Source organism: Elephas maximus, chromosome 22 (genome assembly GCF_024166365.1).
Source record: "Elephas maximus indicus isolate mEleMax1 chromosome 22, mEleMax1 primary haplotype, whole genome shotgun sequence".
Taxonomy (NCBI): Eukaryota; Metazoa; Chordata; class Mammalia; order Proboscidea; family Elephantidae; genus Elephas; species Elephas maximus.
Window position 1 is genome coordinate 58,079,057 of NC_064840.1, and position 19,003 is coordinate 58,098,059.

At 44.5% G+C, this 19,003-nt stretch overlaps 1 protein-coding gene across 4 annotated transcripts in view; it reads right to left on the reverse strand.

Annotated features, from left to right (window-relative positions):
- Positions 1-5,635: 5,635 nt before the first annotated feature.
- Positions 5,636-19,003, reverse strand: part of IKBKB (inhibitor of nuclear factor kappa B kinase subunit beta) — a 68,953-nt gene continuing 55,585 nt past the window's right edge. Inside the window, exons 14-22 of one of the 4 annotated variants that reach the window (XM_049866391.1) lie at positions 18,134-18,285; positions 17,898-17,959; positions 16,519-16,628; positions 15,262-15,311; positions 15,054-15,153; positions 14,466-14,613; positions 11,818-11,945; positions 7,604-7,694; positions 5,636-6,558 (exon numbers count right to left, since the gene is read on the reverse strand). In XM_049866391.1, coding sequence (XP_049722348.1) covers positions 6,493-6,558; positions 7,604-7,694; positions 11,818-11,945; positions 14,466-14,613; positions 15,054-15,153; positions 15,262-15,311; positions 16,519-16,628; positions 17,898-17,959; positions 18,134-18,285 — 907 coding nt within the window. In that variant the 3' untranslated portion in view covers positions 5,636-6,492. Of the gene's footprint in view, positions 7,695-11,817; positions 11,946-14,465; positions 14,614-15,053; positions 15,154-15,261; positions 15,312-16,518; positions 16,641-17,897; positions 17,960-18,133; positions 18,286-19,003 lie in introns of all 4 variants that reach the window. The other 3 variants (XM_049866390.1, XM_049866389.1, XM_049866388.1) reach the window with 3 other exon arrangements.

The following is a 19,003-nucleotide window of genomic DNA, read 5'->3' on the forward strand; positions in this document are numbered from 1 at the left end:
ATCTGGTTGATCTGTCCTGTGTTCTAGTCTTGGGACATCTGATGTTACTAATTCCCTAACCAGAGGACTCCCTTTACTATTTCTCATAATTTTGGTTTGGTTTTTACAAATTCTCTTAACTTCTGTTTATCTGGAAATACCCTAATTTTGTCATCATCTTTGAGAGACAGTTTTGCTGGATATATAATTCTTGGCTGGCAATTTTTTTCCTTCAAGGCTTTGTATATGTCATCTCATTGTCTTCTTGCCTACATGGTTTCTGCAGAGTAGTCAGAGTTAAGTTTTATTGACTCTCCTTTGTAGATAATTTTCTGTTTATCCCTAATCGCTCTTAAAATTCTCTATCTTTGGTTTTGGCAAGTTTGATTATGTCTTGGTGACTTTTGGAATCTACCCTGTGAAGGGTTCAATGAGCTTCTTGGATAGATATCTTTTTGTCTTTCAAGATATCAGGGAACATTTCTGCCAATAAATCTTCAACAATTCTCTCTGTATTTTCTGTTAATCCTTCCCGCCCCCCAATTCTGGTACTCCCATCACTCATAAGTTATTCCTCTTGATGGAGTCCCACATTCTTAGGGTTTCTTCATTTTTTAAAACTCTTTTATCTGATTTTTCCTTAAATAAATTGGTTTCAAGTGCTTTACCTTCAATCTCACTAATTCTGACTTCCATTGCCTCAATTCTGCTCCTATGACTTTCTATTGAGTTGTCTAATTCTGAAACTTGTTAATTTTTGGATTTCTATTTGTAGTCTCTCTACGGATTCTTGCAGACTGTTAATTTTGTCATCTTGCTCTTCTACAACCCTCTTAAATTCCTCTATTGCTTTGTCTGTGTGTTCTTTGGCTTGGTCTGCATTTTGCCTGATCTCCTTCCTGATCTCTTGAAGAGCTCTGTATATTAATCTTTTGAATTCTACCTCTGGTAATTCCAAGACCTTCTCTTTCTCTGGGAGGTTTCCTGGCTCTCTGTTTTGGTCACTTGCTGAAGCCATCAAGGTCTGCCTCTTTATGTGATTTGACACTGACTGTTGTCCCCAAGCCATCCATAGGTTACTATGTTTGCTTACTGTGTCCTAGCTTCTTGTTTTGTTTTAATATGCTCAAATAGGCTGGTTGTGTGAGCTACTTTGATTGTTGGTATCTTTGAGGCTCTCACTTTGTCACCAGGTTGTTAGAGCTGCTACTAGGTATGTGTGAGCCCAGGAGTTTTAGTTTTCTTGTGTGGAGTCAACTCAGCTGTCTAGGTTGTCAGTCACCAAGTGCGTGGGGCAGGCTCTCACCTACAGTGCTAGGCCTATGTAGGGTGATTGGAGCATGCACAGGTATCTGGTTGCAGTAGAGGGTTATGTGCTGAGCAAGGTAGTGGGCCAATGGCTGTCCCTGAGTACCTGTGTGGAAAGTGTGTCCCTGTCCCCTAAAGCACATAGGTGGGTGGGTCTTGCAGCCAGACTTTGGGCACCCAGTGCTGTTGGCTGTAAGGACTGGGAGGCACCACTTCATCTCAGACCCCTGTCGTGGATGACTAGCTGGAGGGGCTGCAGCCACCAGTCCTCACGCCCCTGATGTGGGTAGGTGAGGACCCTGCTTAATGGGCAGGGCAGTTTCAAACGTCACAAATCTGCCACTCCCCACCCCCAGCAGCTGCAGTTGAAAATAGGCTTCAGGTATATACCCTGTTGTACTATGCTAACAATGGCCTACACTGTTGAAATGGGCCCACATAGGTCTAAACAGGGGTCAAAGACATTCGAAGTTCACAGACCCCTTATGCCTGTGCCTAGGCAAAGGGGCTGTGCATGCCCTGAGGTCCTGGCTTAGGGGACCTGGCAGATTTTTTCCTGTTTGTTGATTTGTTCCCTCTCCAAAGCCGGGAGAATGGCTTGGGACATGCAACGGGTCCCACTTTCAGCCCAGTGCGTAGCAATTGCTAATGCCAGACCAGGACTGCAGCAGAGTGGGGAAGGGGAGAGTGAATAGGAGAAAGGTACTTCCCAGAGGGGGGAGGGTTATTTTGATCCCATGCAATAGGACAGACACTTGCACTTAACTTTCCAAGATCCAGAGCCACCTCCCCCTGGCTCTGGAGGCTCGTGCAGATTCTCAGCTGCTCGGTTTCTCCCGATGTGGGCAACATGTCCCGAGCACTACTGTGTGCCTCAGCCCATGTGCATCAGCCAATCCAGACTGCAGGGTGCTGGCCAGGTCAGGTCTGGCAAATCCTCGCTGCTTCTGAACCTGTCTCTCCCCCACTTTCCCACTGCAAAGTCTGACTCCTCAACTTTGTCTTTATGTTCAGGGTTCCTAGGTTGTCATATATAAATCAATTCACTTGTTTTTTCAGGTCTTTGTTGTAAGAGGGAACACAGGAAGCGTCTGACTACTCTGCCATCTTGGCGCCGCCTCCTTGGGTTTTGTTTTTTTTTTCCCGATGAGGGCTCAGAAGAAGTGAGGAGTATGGTGGAGAAAACTTTTATCATCTTAGAGAATAAATACATTGCCATATGAACATTAGTCACTGCTGGCAGGGATCAGAAAGAAATGAGAAGCACATTTTTGGAAACTGGAGGAAAATTGATCCATGTTATATAGTGGCAGAAACTTGGCAGAATTCATTCTATAGTTGTGTGGAAAGGGGAGCTTGTAAATGATGAGGCTGGATGTTTGAGATTTCCAAGCAAAATTATGAAGATGTGGCCTGGTTTCTATTTGCTGCCTATTGTAAAATGCAAAAGGAAAGACATAAACTGAGGAAGAAACTGTTAAACAAAAAAGAACCAGCACTTGATGATTCTGGAGGTTCTGTGCCTCTCCAGATTGCAAAGGATGCTAAAATTAAGATATTCACTGTTGGGAAAGCATGCTCTGGAGAGAAGACTAATGGTGTGGCTGCAACACCTTCTGCTGAAGAGACTAGGTGTGTGACTCATGGACCCACTCAACCATCTCAGCAAAAACCAGGAATAGAGATGGGGTTATCCAGCAAAGATCTGTGGAAGACCCTCTTGTCTAATGGCATGTACCCCCATGACATACACAGAAGACCCAAAGGTTTTTGAAAATGTTACATAAGCAGAAACACTGCCAGCTTGGATTAAAAGAGACAAAGACAGAACAAAATGGTAAGATTGATGAACTTCCAAAATCCTATAGGCAGATGAGCTGACGGAGCTATTCAACTGCAAACATATGCTTCTTATTGTTAGGTGCCATCGAGTTAGTTGTGACTCACAGTGACCCTATGTGCAGCAGAATGAAACACAGCCCAGTCCGTGCCATCCTCACGACTGTTGCTATGTTTGAGTCCATTGTTGCAGTCACTGTGTCAATCCATCTCTTTAAGGGTCTTCCTTTTTTTCACTTACCTTCTACTTTACCAAGCATGTGTCCTCCTCCTGGGACTGGTCCCTCCTGATAATACATCCAAAGTACGTAAGAGGAAGTCTCACCATCCTCGCTTCTACGGAGCAATCCGGCTGTACTTCTTCCAAGACAGACTTGTTCATTCTTCTGGCAGTTCATGGTCTATTCAATATTCTTTGCCAACACCATAATTCAAAGGCATTAATTCTTCCTCAGTTTTCCTTATTCACTGTCCAGCCTTTGCCTGCATATGAGGTGACTGATGATATGGCTTGGGTCAGGCACGCCTTAGTCCTCAAATATGTGCTACCCTTTAAGAAAAAGAATGACTCTGAGGGCAGAGCCACAGGTGCAGAAGTCAGAGGTGTATGTGCTGAGGCAATGGGTGCAGACTCAGAGGCCTATAGAGCCACTGTGGGCCTGGAAGGTGAAGCTTCCACAGAGAATTATCAGGACTTGAAATCTAATGGTATTTGTTCTGCTGGATTTCCAACCTATTTGGGACTGTGAGCCCTTTAATCCTTCCAATTTCCCCCTTTTGGAATGGGAATGTCTGTCATACCCCTAACCTACCACTGTATTCTGGCAGCAGATGACTTGTTTTCTACTTTCTCAGGTCTCTAGATAGAGGAATTTTGCCCCATGATGGATCATGGCCAGAGTCTCACCCAGATCTGGTTTGGATGATGAGATTTGGAACTTTTGAACTGATTCTATTTGGACGGGATTTGGATGAGATTTTTGGACTGCAGGTTGAGACTTTTGGAGATGTTGGGATAGGATGAATGTATTTTACATGTGGGACACACGTGAATTTTGAGGGAGCCAGAGGGTGGACTGTAATGGGTTGGATGGTAGCCCCCAAGAAGATATGTCCTAATCCCCATGGCCTGTGAATATTACCTTATATAGCGAAAGAGTAAATATTACTTTATATGGCTGAATATGTGATCAAGTTAAGGATCTTGAGAAGAGGCATTTATCCTGGATTAAGGGAAGGGTCCTAAATCCAATGGCAAATGTTCTTAAAAGAGACACCCAGGGTGGATTTAACAGACAGAAGAGGCCGTGATGCGACAAAGGAAGCAGAGACTGGAGACACACGGCCACAAACCAAGGATTGCCTGAAACTGGAAGAGGCAAGGAACAGAATCTCCCCTAGAGCTTTCAAGGAATACCTGATTTCAGAATTCTGGTCTCCAGAACTTTTGAGATTAAATTTCTGTTGTTTTAAGCCACCTACTTTGTGCTAATTTGTTACAGCAACCATACGGCACTAATACGGCTAGAGAAAGAAGGCTTTTCTGTCTCCACTTGTTGGCCAGCTTCTCCAGAACCCAGTCTGGGATATATGAGGCACAAAGAAAATCCAGGGAACTCACTGTCATGTTGTTCCTCAGGTCCCAAGGTCCTGAGCCAGTCTGTCTTTTGTCCAAGGAGTTTAGCTGTTCTTATCAGGAGGAATAGGGAAAAGAAGATCTGCTCCATCTTTTTTCAAGTAGAAGTCCTACCTCCAGGGTTTTAACTTTTTTAATCAGTTGGCACATCCCAGCCATATTAATCTTCTTAAACCACTGCTTTGGTCATGTCATTTTCTTGCTGAGAATGCTCAACCTATAAAACAAGTCCATGGCCCTTAGCCCAGAATTCATTCCCTCCATTCAGTCTATTTTTGTGGTCTTATTTCCCACAATGTCCCTCTCTACTATTTCCAAAACGATGGTTCATCAAATTCCAATTCTACGGAAGATTAATCTTATACACACAGAGAGAAATAAAAAAATAAAAAAAAAACAGGTTCCATGGTCAAATGAGTTTGGTAAACAGTGGATTTACACACAGTTAAACCAGCTTCTCTGTAATAGGACTTTTTAGATACTTTAATATACCAGTGTACAACGTGAATCTCCAAGAAAGAATGAAAGCATGAAGCATTTCCTAAACTTCCTTTACCATGGTCCCCTTTATGCTGTCTCCATGGAACCCATGCTGTGAAACTCCTCTACTCCAACTTTCTTCTCCAACCAGACCTACCTCTGTGTGATCATCTGAACTTGTTTTGCTCCTAGCTTTTATGGAAAGAAGTTCTGTAAAATGTTGAAGATGTGAAAAAAGGTTTACCGCACTCTTTACGATCCAGGCACTATTCAATTTCATAAAATTGTTGATTAAATTGGCTTTTGAGTTCAGAAGTCCTAATCTTGGGTGTTTTAAAAATGGATTGTAGAACATAATGTAAGTGTCTGAATCACATTACAAAAGATAGAAACTATTTTTTAAAATAAATCAATTTAATAATACTGCTGGATGACGTGAGAGGCAGGGAGTCCCCTCCCCTTGCTCCCAACACGCACAGACATGTCTGAGCAAGGACAGGGAGGTGTGGGCTTCTGTGGTCAGTGGCCTAGTGGCTGACAGAGTTTCCGTTTTTTTCTTTCCTTCTTCTCCATGACAACTCTCCCTCCCAGGTAATCTTTGAGACCCAAAGGAAGGCAGGCGCTGTTCCATCCTGGCTTTAGTACATAGCCTCGCTACTGCCTTGCTGAAAGGAGCACACCATCAAAGCAGCAGATAAAAGTTTCAGCAGCAGTGAAGTAAAAAGGGGAAGAGACAGGATGGAGCCAGGCCAAATCAATGATTGACAAGTCTGTTTAAGAGAACTGGAATCCAGATGAAACTCTTAGCTGCAAGATGAGAGTGAAAAGGTAGATCAGAGCCTCTGATCGGGATGGGTCAGTAGAGGACAGGTTGCTGCCAAGTGCCATTTCAACTTTGTCCTGAAACATTCTAGTTCGAAATCTGTCTGGTGGTCTGTGGGGCAAACAGTAGTTGGAGCACTTTCTCCATAGCAGAGGAAGTGCTGCTGTGGCTCTGCCAAGCGTGTCACATGGCATCAAAGTGTGCTGGGCCTCTGCAATGGACACCTTCCGGATGTGCAGACAAGGTGTCCAGTGTTGCCCACTGAGGGCCACACCCTTCGTTCAGGGTGAGTGTCACGACTGCTGGGGGAAGTCAGCAGATCCCCACCTGGGGGCCGAAGATTTCCGGGACATCACTGTAGCACGGGCCACTGCGTGAGCCTCAGGCCAGGGAGCCCCACATCAGGTGGTCAAGGCCACCCACACAATCACGAGGCCTGCTCCAGGGTATTCTGCTCTGCTTCCTCCGCTTTTAACCAGCTCCAGTCCAGAGCCTGGAAATCAACAGGCATATTAAAAATACGGCAGCCATTTTCCATTTAGGGGACAACCAGTTCAATTCAGAAGTAAATTTAAGCCCTCTTCTTAATAACAGTCTCGTTATTACAGGACACCCTTGAGCTAAAGCTACACATTCGAAACCGTACATGATCTTTTATTTGGACTGGCTCAGGGTCCCTGGGGTTCTGTGACTATGATGGCTGAAAAAACAATTTTAATACATCTTGTAGCCATAGCACTTTTTTATGGGTAAGCGGTACGAGGACCTAATTTTAGCTGTCAATTTCCAACCTCACTAGATGAAACAGTGTGCTGAAACCATTTCTCCTTTCTTCCTGCCCCGCCCCCGCCTCTGACATAAGTGCAAATAAGCAGTGAAACGATCAAAAATATATAGTGCTAGGAGGAAGAAGGGAATCAATAAGAGATATAGAAAATCCACAAACTGGAGAATGACACTTGAATAAATCAGGGGCGATTGCAATTTAGCAGTGGTACCCATCCCCTATGATTCTTGTGAAAACTTTAGAAATTAGGAAGGAATTTAGCATATGATTATATTAGCAGGAAAAGGTCATTTAAAGATCTAAGGGAATGATATGGGGTCATCTCAGCAAATTGAGCTCTGTCTTAACGTACTTGTACCTTGACCACTTTTTCTTCAGATTTGCCTCCACATAAGTAGTACTACTTACTGCGAAGCTCTGAGTCCCTGAGGGGCGTGGCCGTGACAGTTTCTGGCCTTGGCACCAGAGTCCAGGACAGTACTCAACACACATGGGAACTCAGTGATGGTACCAAGTTGCAGGGTGGGGGGGCATGGCCTTCTGAGAATAACGTTACTTTCTTCTGTGGTATAGTGAGATAACGCACATAAAGTACTTATGGGTAGGTATTCAATAAATGGCAGCCATTGTTATTATCGTGGATAACAAATATGTACTAGAAAATCCTAAGCGTATAGTGATCAAGGGTAACACTGAACTGCCTTTCCATTTTCTTTTGCGGAAGAATAGCTGGGATAATGTGGGTTGTTACCATAAAACTCTGGCCTTGTTCTTTCATGGTGTCTTGCATCGCATTTTCTAGCTGGGAGCAGAGAGTGTGCGCTTCAGCCACCAGTTCTTCACTAAAGAAAATGATCAAATTATTAGAAAGCAGTCATTATTATTTTATCAGAATACTACTGTTGAAAAATATGAAAAACTTTTGACATTTAAAAAAAAATTAAATAACAATTTTGACCCTGTGTGTCTCAAAACACCAAGTCATTGGCTAGTGATTTCAGTCATCTAGTGAAGTACTTCCCAGGAGCCCCAATCCAGTCATGAGCATTGCTGTTTGAAATGTGAAAAAGCAAATAAATCTGTTTAATTAAAAAAAAAAAAAAAAAGTAAACGAGCTCTTTCTGACTTAACTATATATATATAAAAAAAAACTATATAGCTCAATTTAATTCTCTCTGAATTGCCAAAACCTAAAGATGAATATCCCCAAATCACCTACTTTCTGATTTTTGAAATGGGAGAAAAAAAATTAGACCAAGCAATTCACCAAGTTCCCATAATTCCTTGAGATCTGCCAAGAAACAAGTTCTGGGAATCGGTTTCATTTAATCCAATCTCTCTCTTTTTTTAAGATTGAAGATGCTTTTGACTTTACCTGGTCCATTGAGACTGGGGGATCCCCCTGAATGTAATGCTTGGAAGTCATGTTTAAACCTTGTCCCAGAACTATCCCACGAAGTCATCGCTAAACTGGAGTTCAGCCCAATTAATAACGAATGTTTGCCTTGTGCACAGCACTCTTACAAACAATTATCTATATGAGTGTAAACAGCCGAAATAAATGGTGATGAAACAATATGGGTAAAGACAGAACGGTGACACAATGTGAAGTATGTAACCAATGCTATCAAACTGTTCATGTAGAAACTGTGAACGGATGTATGTTTGGTTATATATACGGCATGCTTCCTATTGGGAATAGGCCGTAGAAACAAACAGAAGAGTGTAATAAACCAACCGCTGCCCGTTTCTAACCTCCGCTCTAAGGCACAGAGAGACAAGAATCACCCTGTGGTACCAGGACCTTCTTTTAGAGCTTTGAGGGTATCATTGGAGAGAGTATGCCAAATACGGAAGACAGTGACCTGGAGTTCAGCTCATCCTGCAACACACCCTACTCTGATGGAAGGACTACAAGGGACCTTTTTGCTTAGCCTCATCTAAGGGGCTCTGAGCCAGTTTAAAGGCTCAGTGCCAGCTCCAAAGGGCAACGTAAGAGGCACGACCTGGTTACTCTCATCTAAGAACTTACGGTAGGTTGGGGAGATAATTAACAATCTAAGGTCCTGTGTAATTAAGTACCAGAAGAGAATATGTTACAAGTTTCTGGATTTTTTAAAAAGCTTTATTGAGATATACTTTATATACTATTAAGTTTACCTATTTCAAGTATAAATTCAATGGTTTTAGTATTTACGGAGTTGTGCAACCATCACCATAATCTAGTTTTAGAACATTTTCATCACCCCAAAAAAGGAACCTTGTATCCCTTAGCAGTCATTTCCCATTCGCCCTCCCCCTTGTCCTAGGCAATCATTGGTCTACTTTCTGCCTATGGCTTTACCTACGGGAACTAGACTTAACCATGTCTAGTGCCTGGAGCTTGGCACATAGAAGGTGCTGAATAAATGCCTGTTTGATAACCCAGGTCCGAGTAGGAAGGTGGAAAGCAAGCGAAGCAGATATGCACTGCAGACGGGATGTTGTCATTAGATGCTGTCTAGCAACCCCGTGTGACAGAGTAGAACTGCCCCGCTGGATTTTTTTTATGGGAGCAGGTTGCCAGGTCTTTCTCCCATAGAGCCACTGGGTGGGTTTGAGCTGCCAACCTTTTGGTTAGCAGCCAAGTGCTTAACCACTGTACCACCAGGGCTCTTGGATGGACCACTACATTTTGGAAATGAACACCTGAGGAGTCAGAGTTTGGCTATAGCAGTGGTTCTCAAACTTTAGTGTGCATGAGAATCACCAGAGGGGCTGTTAAAGCACAGATTGCTGGACCTACCCCTAAGATTCTGATCCAGTAGGCCTTGCCTGAGAATTTTCATTTCCAGGAAGTACCCAGATGATGCTCATGCTGCTGGCCTGGGATCAGACTTTAAGGATGACTGGGCTACATACAACCAAAACCTCATGGGATTTGACTTCTTGGTTTGGAGGTTTAGGGTCATGGTTTCAAGGGACATCCCAATTAATTGGCCTAATAACATGGTTAGTGTTGCTGTTCTATCTCCATTTGATGTGTAGTGCCTGGGGCCTTAAAAGCTTACAAGCGGCGATCCAAGGCACAACGATTGGTCTCCACTTGCCTGGAGCAACACAGGAGAAAGGAGAGTCAGGAATAGGAGGAGGAGGTGGAACATGTGGTTAAATGCCTCCATGAACAACTGCCTCCTCTGCCGCAAGACCAGAAGAATTGGATGGTGCACAGCTTTTATTATGAATATTTTGATCAAAGATTCCATATAAGAATCCTGATCAAAGCGGGGGAAAGGCAGAACAGAATTTCAAATTCTCATGCACTCCAAACTTCCTGGAGCCATAAACGTTAGATGAGCCCCTGAAACTACTGTCCTGAGATAATCTTTAAACCTTAAACAAAAAATACCCCCTGAAGTCTTCTTAAAACCAAATAACAGTTTAGCTTAACCAGTAAACAAGTTTGCCTTGGGCATTATGTTCTTTTAAGAACTATCTATATGGGATCAGATTCACAACAGCAACTCAAAAGGTTAGATGAGAAACTTAGGGGGTGGTGAATTTATCTTAATGGGGGAGGAACAACTCAGAAAAGGAGGGTGACAACGGTTACACAACTCAAAGAATACACTCACTGTCATTAAATGGTACAGGTAGAAACTTGAACTGGTCTACGTTTTGCTGGGTATATTCTCAACCACAACAAAATAAAATTATAAAAAAACCATTGGGCTAGAACAAGTTTATAGGAGACTGGTGGGAGGGGGCTCAGCCTGGAGAGCCACACCGAAGAGGCTGCAAGTGCCTGAAAAAGTTTAGACTTGATCCTATAGGGGGTAAACCAAAAACCAAACCCATTGCCGTCGAGTCGATTCTGACTCATAGCGACCCTACAGGACAGAAAAGAACTGCCCCGTAGTTTCCAAGGAGTGCCTGGTGGATTCAAACTGCCAACCTTTTTGTTAGCAGCCATAGCTCTTAACCACTATGCCACCAGGGTTTCTGTAGGGAGTAGAAAGACATTATTAGTTACCAAGGGCTGATCTGATCAAAACAGTATTTTGTGAAGATTAACTTGGAGGCAGTAACAGTCAGGAAGCAGGGAGGCAGAAAGCCTCGTCAGGAAAGGACTCCATTGTTCTGTTCACGTCTGTCACAGTGGCCCGAGCAATAGGAAGGGGAAGGACAGGATGAACGGGAGGCAATGGGTGAAAAAACAGTAACTTGGTAACTTAAAGAGGTGGCAGATTAGAGGTGATGCCCTTGAAGGGAATCCACTTGTGAAGAACAGAAAATGATGGATGGGCTATAATAGCGTGTGACTGACCAGCGCTTTCAATTTTCTCATTTAACAGTCAGTAATGCAATTTTTAATGCAACGCTGAACAAGTAACTTGTTCAGTTAGCAAGTTATAAGGGACTATGTGAGCAAAATATATTTCTCACTTTTGTCCCCACAGTGCTCGGCATATATAAAAAAAAATTATAACAAAGGAAAGTACACACAAATTAACTCAACAGCTGAAATGGCCTGTTTTTCAGTGATATACACACATTTCCACAACCATGACTCCGTGATACGCCCATGAATACAGACAGGCTCCAGATTACAAACGAGTTCCGCTCCTAAGTCTGTCTTCAAGTCGAATTTGGCCGTTAGTTGGAACAGTTAGGTACGGTTTGTATCTACCATCAGTTAGTCAAAGGTTTGTCTTAGTATATAGTTTACCTTTCTATGCACCAAAAATACTAAAGAACCACTTTCAGATACACCAAAACATCTTTAACGTAAGACAGTAATAATAATATTTTGATATACGTCACAAAGAAGCACCCGTTTGTTCTTATGAACCATTGTACGTACCTCAAGTTTTTAATATCATAGGTTTTACAGGGGTTGGTTCGTAACTCGGGTTGCACGTAAGTCGGACATTCGTAACTTGAAGACTGCCTGTACTGCATTTGGCACTATTAACCTTGACTTACCTTTTCTTGACTGACTCAGCTAAGCTGTCAGGGGCAGTGGCAGACTGAGACATCAGCTGACCAGGGTGACTAAGACGAGACGCATTCACACTATCTGGGCTTCCACTGACAGGACCACGTACCTTGCTCTGAAGGACCAGGCCAAAAAGAAAGTAATCAAAATTTTGGAGCAAAGAGATGATTCAAATTTTGCATTCGTACCATAACATTGTCTCATGAGTCATTTGGCTGCAAGACACTAGCTATTCTTCTGGAAAAGATCGGTCAACATCTCTATCCGTGACAACCGCTGACATTGTGCATGCTGGCTTAGAAAGTGTTTCTCTAGCTATAGGCACACTTTTTGAGGACAAATTCTAAATACAGGGAGATTAGCGTACTTATATCATACGCTTTATTTCATTTGTTTTGTTCTTTAATATGCTCTTACAAGGAAAGAAAAGGAAGGTGTTTTTACTTTTGTTCAAGTGGAAGCCTGCGAGACACACAAGAAAGGTTATAAATGACTTTCTGTGAATCACACCATCTGCGGCACAGCTGAGAAGAAAACCCAGATGTTTGGCCTTCTGGGCTGGTGCTGCAGCCATTTGCCCTCCAAGCCCGGATTTTAAACCAACAGCTCCTGCTTTCTTCTCCAGCCACTTCATCTGTGCTTCGCATCTGCAGCCCATACACACGCCTGTACTCCAACTGCCTCATCATTGAAAACCACCTCTACCCCCAGTTCTCCAGCCACACTTGTCTGTCCCCTCACAGAGTGTTCTCTCACTGGCCCTGCTCTCTGCCTCACTGCAGACTGCCCTTCTTCAACCCCTTCCAGTTCCCTCAGCCTGAGGAACCCCTCCCGGCTCCTCCTCCAGCTGAACATCAAGGCCCATGCTTCAACCAGCCAATCAAGCACCCACTGTTGCCCTGTTCCTCCCCTTTCTGCTGCACCTTCCCTGCCAATCCTCATCCGTGGACTCAGTCATCCCCCTCGTCCCTCCTGCCCTGGGCCCCCAGCTGTGGCAGAAGAAGATCATATTCTGTGCTGTCTAGCCCTCTTACAGTCAGCTTAGTCCCCCTCCCCAGCACCAGCCCCCCTCACCTGTCCTGTGCACCACAGGGGCTACCCACTGAGTGGTCCTTCACCCTCCGTGGTGACTCTGCCCAAGTCTCAAATCTGGTCTCCATGCTGCCATCACACTGAATCTCTAAAACTCAAATGTGATCTTATTCCCCTATTTAACTTGCTTCAATATTAAAGGAAGAAACAAATCCTACCATGTTTCCTCAAGCCTTCAAAATAAAGCACAGCCTATATATGCTAACCCTTGTCTGCCTCTCTACTTTCATCCTATGAGCCACAACAGAACACACCATGCTCTTTGATGCCTCCAGACCTTTGATAAAACAATGCCTTTGTCCTGGAATGTCCCCAACTCCCAGGTATCCACGGAGCTGACTCTGGCTCTCTCTTCCATGGAAATGTCACCCCCTTGTGGATATTTCCAGTTGCTCCCTCACCTCTAATAGGGAAGCCGGCATTTCTCCTCTGCACTCAGACTACAACGCATGCTTTCAATACAGCATTTCCTGCCCCAAATTATTGCTCCTTTCTTCATCTGTGCCCCTCACCAGGTCAGAGCGCCCTGGGGCAGGTGCCATGCCTCCCCTCGCCCCCACTTTATCTCCAGTCTTCGTCACAGGGTTGGACACATTAAGTCACACTCAAATGCTGAATGAAAGCAGATGGCAGATCAGGCCATCAACTTTGAATACCTCAATCTCCCTCTCTTCTAAAATCTCTACTTTTCATCTCTCTTTTTTCCCTTTTCCTCCTTTCATACAAGAAGAGATGTCACTCACTCCTTCCCAGGATAACTCCTTCTGGTTATGTTCCTGGTCCTAACTTCTCCTTTGTTCCTGGGACCATGCTCATCAATTGCCTCCTTCCAAGTTGATGTTATTAATCTCTCCTGGTAGGCTGTGTGCTTTTGCCTGGCCTGTAAATATGCTCAAGTCATCCTTGTATCCTCCTTCCAACTTAAGCAATTCTCCTTCCCTCTGGGTCCAAAATTCTCAGAAAAGTCATCCACTCCCTGCAATCTGTACCTCTTTGCATTCTGGCGTCCACTGCCACCACAGCATCAAAACTGCTCTCAGGAGCTCTCAATGACCAGACTGCACCCTTTTCATCCTCTTCAACCTCTCTGCGGTTCTGACAATGGGGGTCACGCTCCCAATCAACTCTGGCTCCCATCCCCTTTAACCTGGCTCTTCTTTCTCTGTCCTTGGCTTTCTTTTTGCTTTACTTTTCTCCCTGAGCAAGTTTCAATGGACGCATAGCTGTATTTAGATGGCGTGTACGCAAAGTATGGATTACGATACTTAGGGCAATACAGACACAGACGAGGATCAACCAGGTCACACTGACATGCGTAAACAGAAATAAGTGGTGCGGGTCTTCCTCTGACCTCCCTGACTAACTCTGCCCATGACCCTAAGTCAAGGAGGAGAGAAGTGAAAAATGAGCAGCAGCAGCAGCTGGGTGGTTTGCCACTGGCTTCAGGGTTCTGCCCTGTAGGGTGGTGACATCAGCACAGAGGTGAGAAGGCCCACAGAGGCTGCAGGCCAAGGACTTTGGGCCTGGCTAAGGGACTACTCACACAAGCGATCTTCAGGAGATTCCAGAGCTCCTTCTGTCGTTTCTCCTGAAGCCGAACCACAGTCTTCTCATCCTCATTCATTAAACTGACTACCTCTTCCACCTTGGGCAACAATTCCAGAGCCTTCTGCTTGCAAACTACAGTTTTACTGTGAAGAACACACATGACAAACTCCAATGGCATCTGAGTTGGAGAAAGCAGGATATACCAAAAACAAAACAAAAGACACCAAACCAAATGCCTTCAAGTTGACTGTGACTCATGGTGACTTCACGTGTGTCAGAGTAAACCTATGCTCCAAAGGGTTCTCAGTGGCTAACTTTTCAGAAGTAGATCACCAGGCCTTACTTCTAAGGTGTCTCTGGATGAACGCAAACTGCCAACCTTTTGGTTAGCAGCTGAGCACGTTAACTCTTTGCACCACCCAGGGACTCCAGGAGAACATAATCCCCAGCAATTAATAAATTTCCAGTCAGCCAGTTTCTTCAGGCAGTTAGACAAATCTGAGCACAGTGAGGAAAACAGCCTCACACGCAGCCTTACTGCTTCTCCACATTCCACCCCCAAGTGGGAAAGTGGGGCTTGTACCTGAGCTGAGTATAAATCATTCGCACTTTCTTCTCAAAGGCCTGGATTGCCTGGAGCAGCAGCCGTACCATTTCCTGACTGTCACCATCAGTCCGTTGGTCTGGAAAAAAGAGCAGAGTTGCACAGTTCCTCAAAGCAGCTGGCAGAGAGCCAGTGCCTCACAAATGAGATCATATGGAACCCAAGGCAGGCATAAAACCTCACTTACCTCTCGGTTTTTCCCTTAGTCTCCTGTAAAGCTCCCTTGCTTGCTCTTCTCTGAAATAGACAAGGGGACAGTTCTGTCTAGATTTGATGTCAAGTAAGTTATGGGAAGCATCAGTTTGTTAATTCCCGCCAGCAGAATGAGTGATTTCTAGAGACAAGACTGCAATATGCCTTTCTTGATGTGAACGGGCTATTATTTCTGGCGATATTACATGTGAACATAGGGAATATTCCCCCTCATTATCAAAACCCAAACATCTCCAAGGCTCAGTCACAGGGAATCTTAAGGAAAGGAGGGTCTCCATGCTATCTCTCTGAATTCTCCTTCTGCATGGCTTCTATGACAGTGATCTCATCTACCATCACTGGACCCAAGCGCTCGGAGACGATTGCTCCTACTTGACAACTCAAGCCCAAGAGTGGACACAAACACATGTCCCTTTTGCCCGTTAACACGGGTGAGACTGGCTGACATTTCAAAAGAGGACTTTCACTTGAAAGCTAGAGGCTAGTAAAGCGTTAAATAATTAGAAAGCGTAGAATATAAACAATCAAATTTTTGATGTTCAGGTGTCTGGTCGTAAGAATCCTAATAAACGCGTCAGATAACACTGCTGAGCCCCGATGACACAGTCCTTGAGAGACCAACCCAGCTTGCCTGGTTCCTTCCTTAGACAACACTGGGGGCTTCATGTTATCTCCTGCCCACAGGGACTGATCTGCCCGGGTGCCTCATCCTCTTCTGCAGCCAACGCCAAGTGCCTGACAAAGACTCAAATGAACAGTCTCCAGATCCAAACTCCTAAGACTTGCCAGCCATGCTCTTCCTTCTCTGTTCTCCTTCCTGTCATTTGGGCTGGGACTGGTTGAGTGGGCTGGATAAGCAGAGACACCAGATGTAACGGTAGTGGCTGCTTACATTCTACAGCCTTTATAACTTCTCAAATGCAGTATCTGAATTGATCCTCACGACTCTGTGAAGTCAGACAGTTTTTCTTGCTACTTCACAGATACGGAAACGAAGGCTCGGAATGATGGAGGCTTGCCTTGGCCAATCTCTGGACTATGCAGAGACGATTAACCAGAGAAGCGTTCCGGACAGGGGACAGATCTTATTGAGCTTCCATAATAACCACGCTGGAAAGCCCAGACAATCCTAACACACATATGAAACTCCAGCTGGGTTGTCCTCTGTGTGTGGGCGGATGGGCATGGGAGTAAGGGGTAGACTGTGATTCCCCTCCTAGAAGGTACTCACAGGTCATCCAGCGTCCCTCCCTGCTTCCGACCCATCGGGCTCCTCTGTAAGTCCACGATGTCTGTCTGCAGTGCCATCATCCGTTCCACGAGATGTTTCACTTCATTTTCCTGATAAAAATGCTGTGCTAATGTCAACTGACACAATAAAGCATTCTGAGATGCAAGATTTGCAGGGAAAACCCTCCAAGCCCGTTGAAACATAAAGATTCTCTAGCTGCCTGACTACGAGCAACATGACCAGGGTTTGAATCTGCACCTGCCACTTTCTAGCTATGTGACACCTGGACAAGTTACCTAGCCCTTGAGCTGTAAATTCTTCTTCCATAAAACAGGCTTTTAATAGGGTCTGCCCATTGCTGCTGAGTCAATTTCAACTCATAGCAACCCTGTAGGACAGAGTAGAACTGCCCCACGAAGTTTCCAAGGCTGTAATCTTTATGGAAGCAGACTTCCGTATCTTTCTCCTGAAGAGCGGCTGCCGACCTTTCAGTTAGCAGCCAAATGCTTAACACCACCGCACCACCAGGGCTCCTTTCTAACGGGGTTTAATAGTGGTTAAGATATAGTACATAAAGTACCTGGCATATAGAAGATACCCAATGCACATTACTTTCTCTCCTCTTAATGTGTCTATTCCAAAGCCATCCCATGTGTGGAGGCCTGCACTTCTCTATTTCATCATCTATGTATCTGAGTGCTATGAGGAGGCAAAGCACTCACTCCTCTCTATGGTTAAATAAGGTATCATCTATACAACAACCACCTTTAAGCACACATACACTCATCGGTACTGACTTCTAGAAATAGGTATTAAGACACAGATGTAAACTTGCCCAGGTTCACAAAGGAACGTAGTAAAAGAATCTAGGAAAAAAACCTAGAGCCCAGGGCCTTCAGTTTCTGTGAGGTTTACTAAGTTACACTTTACTTGCCTTCATAATTAACATTTTTCAGTGACGTTTAATTTACCCTGCCCTTTCTGCCTAGACTTCCCCCCTATCCCCATGGATTTAGCACCAAAAAAAGTAGGCAAAAACCTTAGACAAGATGGGCTGTTGACCATCCATCCAAAGCCCTTTCTAAAAAGAAGGGGTCTAGGCCTCCCCCTAGGGGCACTTAACATTTTGCTCCTTGTGTAAATCCAGAACGTCTCTGTCCACCTGTTTAACTCTTAAATCTGGCCATGATGGAGCCCCCTTTACTGAGGCAACTCTCCTTGTCTCTTCCTAGCAAGTCCTAGTTGAGGTCAAACAGCATGGTGAGGAAAACTTGAGTTTTGACATACAAGGTCTACCCGGTATTGGTGAGAAGGTGGGAAATGGTAGTTAGAAGCCTCATCCCCTGGGGAAGTACGTAAATCTAAAATCAGTCTCCTACCCGCCCGCAGAGCTCCACCGCCTGTTCCATTTCCCTCCAAGCCAGCAGCAATTTATCTGAAGCTGGGAAAAAAAAATTTGGAAAAATAAAATGAAAAACCAAACAAGAACACCACAAAATCAAAACAAAACCAGGCAAAAGTAGATTATAAGAAAACAAAATGCAGGAAGAGGAAAAAAGAGAGAGAGAGAGAAAGGAATGGCCTCTCCCAGCTCACTGGAAAGAGTGACACTCACTGATTCCAAACTCAGTTTGCTCACTATACTTCTCCAGGTCAATCTGGATGCTGGTTTTAAAGAAATCTAACTTGGCCTTGAGCTGCTGAGACATGGAAGCCATGGAATTCTTCATCTTGGAAAGACAGCTGTTATTCCGGAGGAGATTCATCCTGAAGGGGTCACAAGAAACAGAAGGTTGGGGCATTTTTGAGACCCAAATATTGTTTCCTACACAACAACAAAACCAAAACCAAACCAAACCCATTGCTGTCTACTCATAGCACCCTACAGGACAGAGGAGAACCACCCCATAGTGTTCCCAAGGCTGAAATCTTTACAGAAACAGACTGCCACATCTTTCTCTCTATGGAGCGGCTGGTGGGTTCGAACCACTGATCTTTTGGATCACAGCTGAGCACTTAACCGCTGTGCCACCAAAGCCCCATACAACAACAAAACCCCCTCAAATGCCAACTACAGGTTCCTCTAATAATATAATAATAATGGCAGCCAATTATAACCACATGGACAATCCCTACCCCACAGCAATGTGTGAGGTTCTACACCAAAACTGGAATTAGACAAGAAACTACACAAACAGCCAATAATCTAAACTAGCCAATAAGCTGGGGAAAGAGTCGGTAAGTCCCCGGCACAAGAATTTGATAAGTTTTGCTAACCCAAGTTGCAACGAGCTTCACCACATTCCATTTCTGCCCGTGGTTCAGTCAGCCCAACCCCACATTCTGAGCTGCTCCTCCATGCACTAACCGCACTCGCCTTGTCAGCTCTGCAAGGACCTCCCTTAATCCAGCCAGCCCATCCAAACCAGTGTCTCCCCCTTGTCTCTCCTAACAGCAGTTTCTGAGCTCCTGGCTCAGCCACCTT